At 28.1% G+C, this 4,823-nt stretch overlaps 1 protein-coding gene across 2 annotated transcripts in view; it reads right to left on the bottom strand.

Annotated features, from left to right (window-relative positions):
• Positions 1 to 4,823, bottom strand: part of LOC107667583 (rap guanine nucleotide exchange factor 5-like) — a 37,067-nt gene that overhangs the window by 1,909 nt on the left and 30,335 nt on the right. For both annotated transcript variants that reach the window (XM_016459289.1, XM_016459290.1), the window contains 6 exons: positions 4,621 to 4,718; positions 4,407 to 4,529; positions 3,009 to 3,187; positions 1,372 to 1,462; positions 1,236 to 1,286; positions 712 to 799 (listed from right to left, as the gene is read on the bottom strand). In XM_016459289.1, coding sequence (XP_016314775.1) covers positions 712 to 799; positions 1,236 to 1,286; positions 1,372 to 1,462; positions 3,009 to 3,187; positions 4,407 to 4,529; positions 4,621 to 4,718 — 630 coding nt within the window. The remainder of the gene's footprint in view (positions 1 to 711; positions 800 to 1,235; positions 1,287 to 1,371; positions 1,463 to 3,008; positions 3,188 to 4,406; positions 4,530 to 4,620; positions 4,719 to 4,823) is intronic.

Raw genomic sequence — 4,823 nt, 5'->3', positions numbered from 1 at the left:
TATTATATATTAAACATAAGAATAACCCATACCTTAAAAAAGTAATTTGAAATCAGTATTATATTTTAACAATAAAATATAAACTAAACAAATTTAAATACAATATTTCATATTTTTATGTTTACATTTTTAATATATCAATATTATTTCATTAAACCCGTCAGAATAACCCATATCTGTCATAAAAAGCAGTATTATTTCATTTTAATAATACAATTAAACTAAAATAGTAAAATTAAGTTTCATATTTTTAATATATCAATAATATTTTATTAAACCTAAGAATAATCCACATCTGTCATAAAAGCAGTATTATTATATTTTAACAATAATATATAAATTAAAACAAATAAAAATACAATATTTTATATTTTTTAAATATATCGATATTATTTTATTCAATCTAAGAATAATTCATAACCGTCATAAAAGCAGGATTATTATATTTTAACAATAAAACAAACTAAAAATGTACTTCTCCTATATCAATATTATGTTACATAAGAATAAGAATAGTTACATAACATAAGAATAATCAGTATCTGTCATAAAAAGCAGTATTATTACATTTTAATAATAAAATATAAACTAAATAGAATATTTTAGTATATCAATATTAATGTAATAAACAGAAGAATAATCAGCATGTGTTATATTTTAATAATAAAACAACACGATTTTCTTGTATTTGATTTGATGTTAAAAGTTAACCTTTGAGCAGCAGAGGCATGAAGGGGATTTTGGGCGGCTTGGTCTTCTTGAAAGCGTCTCTGTAGGCTTTGTGATTCATGGATGGATCCTGAGGAAGACAATCAGGTGAGTCTCTTTATGTTTCTGACTGATGAGCATTTAATGAATATTATCCAGATGTAGTTTTTGATAAAAATGTGATTTTCTCACCTTTTTGCTCAAAATTATGCATTTTTATGAAACCTACCTATATTCAAGTGTTGATAAAAAAGAATGCTTTAAGCTAGAATAAAACTGATTTTTTGTTTAAAAGTAGAGGCTCTGATCTTTATTTTGGTGTATTGCATATTCAAATATTCATACAGCGAAATATACTGGAGGCCATCACATTTTTGTGAAAATCATCAAAATCGCTGGCGGTGGCTGGCAATTTTTTTGAAAAATGCTGGCGGGGAAAGAGTTAATAACATAAGCCTGAAATCAAAGTCAACCCCATTTGTATATGAATGCTGTTCAATGTTCTTTATAAACTGGGTTTGACTTACTGTCAACAGCTCCAGCTCAGAGAAAAGCTTCTTGAACTTTCCAGGAACTTTCTGCAGGAACGAGAGACAGAAAAGAGTGTCTGCTTGTTTAGTCTGGCTGCCTCATGTCTGGTTAGAGTCAGTAAAGCGCTTTTACCTCCCAGGTCTGGTTGAGGCGGCTGACGGCGGCTGTGTTTAAGCCCATGATGATGGCAAACGAGGAGTTGAGGTTCCTCTGCGCTTTACAGCTGAAACACACACACACAGACACACATACACACACACACACACACACACACACACACACACACACACACACACACAGCCATGAATCATCGTTAGTGGAGCTGCTCTGACTGATATTAGACACACAGACTCCTCAGTCTCTTCACTGGACGTCTATGGAGTTAAATCTGTGCAAAATACTCTGTTTTCAACTCATTCAGTGGCTCGCTAAAGAGCAGTTAGGCAAATGTATGTTTGGATAATTACTCAAGTTTTTAAATAACAGTCATTCATTCTCCAGTGAGAAACAATTAGACATGATCTTGGAGTAATTTATGTGCATTCAGATAGCAAAACAACTTCACAAAAATAACAACAATAAATAATAATAATAATATAAAATATTGTATTATTACAATTTAATAATAAATAATGAAAAATAATGACAAATATTATTTATGTATAAAATATTATTTTTATTGTATTAAACATAAATAATCAGTATCTATCACAAAAGCAGTTTTGTTATATTTCAATAACAAAATATGAACTAAAATGTCAAAATAAAATATTTTATATTTTTAATATTGCAATGTTGTTTTATTAAACATATATGAATAATCAGTATCTGTCATAAAATGTAGCATTAAGTTTTAATAATAAATTAAAAATATAAAATATCGAATGTTTTTAATATATCAATATTATTGTACTAAACAAAAACAATCAGTATGTCATAAAATAGATTATTAAAATGTAATAATAAAATATAAACTAAAATGATAAATAATATTTTTAATATATTAATATTATTTTATTAAACAAACAATCAGTATCTGTCATAAAATATTCTAGCATTTTTTTCTGATTTATATCTGTGAAAGAGTCTGTATTTAATACTTAATTTTATTTAACATAAGAACAACCTGTATCTGTCATAAAAAGCACATTATATTTTAACAATAAAATATAAATTAAAATAACAAAATATTTTATATTTTTAATATATCAAACTTTTTATTAAACATATGAATAATCAGTATCTGTCATAGAAAGCAGTATTATTATGCCTTAATAATAAACTATAAATTAAAATAATAAAATATTTGCAATATATCACTATTATTTTATTAACAAAGACAATCAGAATGAGAATTTAAAAAAATAAATAAAATACAAACAAAAAATAAAATATTTTATATTTTTAAGTTATCAATATTGTACATATATAAATAATCAGTGTGTATTATTATTATATTTTAATAAACTATACTAATATTTTTTATATATAACGATTATTTTATTAAACAAAACAATCAGTGTGTGTCATAAAATGTATTATTATAATTGAATAATAAAATCTAAACTAAAATAATACAAATATCTTATTATTTTTAATATATTAATATTACTTTTTTTTTTTTTAAACATAAGAATAATCAGTATCTGTCATTTAAAAAATAAATAAAACAGTATTGGCTGGTCAAAGCAGGACTGAATATTGAGATTGATGTGTGTGAAGTCTTCATCACTTTTGTCCTGAGTGTAAACACGGTTTCAGAGACTCACTGCGCTGCGATCTTGATGAACTTCTTGAGCAGCTGCACTCGTTTGCTGAGCGATGGACAGAGCAGCACCTCTGACATCACCCACTGCTGAACCTCATTACAGCGCTGCAGCAGGAACTCTAGCGCCACCGTGTGGCCACTGCTGGCCTGACGACTGAACGTGTAGAAGATCAGCTCTTGCTGTCAGAACATCAGGAGAGAGAGTAAGAATATAACATAATCTAGCTAACAAAGAGTCTGGGGTCAGTATGATTTTTTTTAATAGTTTCATTCATTGTGGATGCATTAAATTGATTAAAAGTGACAGTAAAGACATTTAGAATGTTACAAAAGATTTCTATTTCAAATAAATGCTGTTCTTTTGACATTTCCATTCATCTGTGAATCCTGAAAAATAAAATGCATCACGGTTTCCACAAAAATATGAAGCAGCGCAGCTGTTTTTAACATTGATAATAATCAGAGATGTTCAAAAATCAGCATATTAGAATGATTTCTGAAGATCATGTGACACTGAAGACTGGAGTAATGATGCTGAAAATACAGCTTTGATCACAGAAATAAATTACAGTTTAACAGAGATTCACATAGAAAACAGTTATTTTAAATTGTAATAATATTGAACAATTTTAATGTTTTTACTGTATTTCAATCAAATAAATGCAGCCTTTGTGAACATAAGAGGCTTCTTTTAAATAAATAATTAAAAAAATCAGCAGTGTATATTTTCTAAAAACATTTAAAGGTTTAAAGCTGTTGATGACATGTTTAAAGTATGTTCAAACAATGTTGAACACGGCTTCAAACAACAAAATATTTTTTAATAAATACTAATGACATAATTAATATTAGTTATAGACGTTTGTAAATTTTTTAAAGAAATTAAAAACAACTTCAGCTGTTTTTTCAGCTTAAAATATATAATGAATTTTAAACTTTAAATTGATTAAATTTATATTATTATGTTAAATTTATATTTGCACATTCTAATAATTTCAATATAATAAAATCTAAATACATAATAATAATAGAAAAAAATAAATAACATAATAGAGCTACTTTTTCTTTATGCAAATATACATATCACCTCATCTATACAGTTTAATCTTTTTAATATAATGAAATATAAATGTTAATAAAATAGAACAAAATAATAGAACAAAACTTTATTTATTCAAACATACATTTAAATAATAATATAATATAATATATCTTTTTTAATATAATAACATAAATGTAAATATAATATAAAAATATAAATGTAATTGTTTCATCTGCAGTCTGTTGTCAAAACAAACAGCAATCATGCTAACAGGGTTGTAATTCACCATGTAAATATGCTATCTGTGACATTTCTGCTCATGATTTAATGATGACAGCAGTATCTGAGAAGCTTCACCTCATGAATGGAGTTGAAGAGATTCCAGTCGAAGTTTGTCAGAGCCACAGATACGTCCCATGTGTTGATGCCCAGCAGTCTGACGGGCTTCTGTCCCAACTCAGGACACTCAGTCAGGGGCGGCTGAGACACACAAACACCCTTATCAGCATTACGAGTCATTTTCAATGGCTTTAACCACACAAAACGAACACGTTATGCTAGTTTGTCGCACCAGGATCTCGCTGAGGTCTCTTCGACAGGCGATCAGTCTGCCAGGCGCCTCCAGAGACTCGGAGTAAATACTGTCGTGCGGCTGAAGGACGCGCTTCTCTGTGAGACGGAGGACAGAGTCAGTGTGTTTGACTGCAGAATAGGGTTGGGTATCGTTTGGGGCTTTTTCGATACCGGTGCCAAATCGATACTTTTAAAACGGTT

Source organism: Sinocyclocheilus anshuiensis, unplaced genomic scaffold (genome assembly GCF_001515605.1).
Source record: "Sinocyclocheilus anshuiensis isolate Anshui unplaced genomic scaffold, SAMN03320099.WGS_v1.1 scaffold1172, whole genome shotgun sequence".
In the NCBI taxonomy this organism is placed as follows: domain Eukaryota; kingdom Metazoa; phylum Chordata; class Actinopteri; order Cypriniformes; family Cyprinidae; genus Sinocyclocheilus; species Sinocyclocheilus anshuiensis.
The sequence above is the reverse complement of the archived record's forward strand: the minus strand, read 5'-3'. Positions and strand labels throughout refer to the sequence as shown.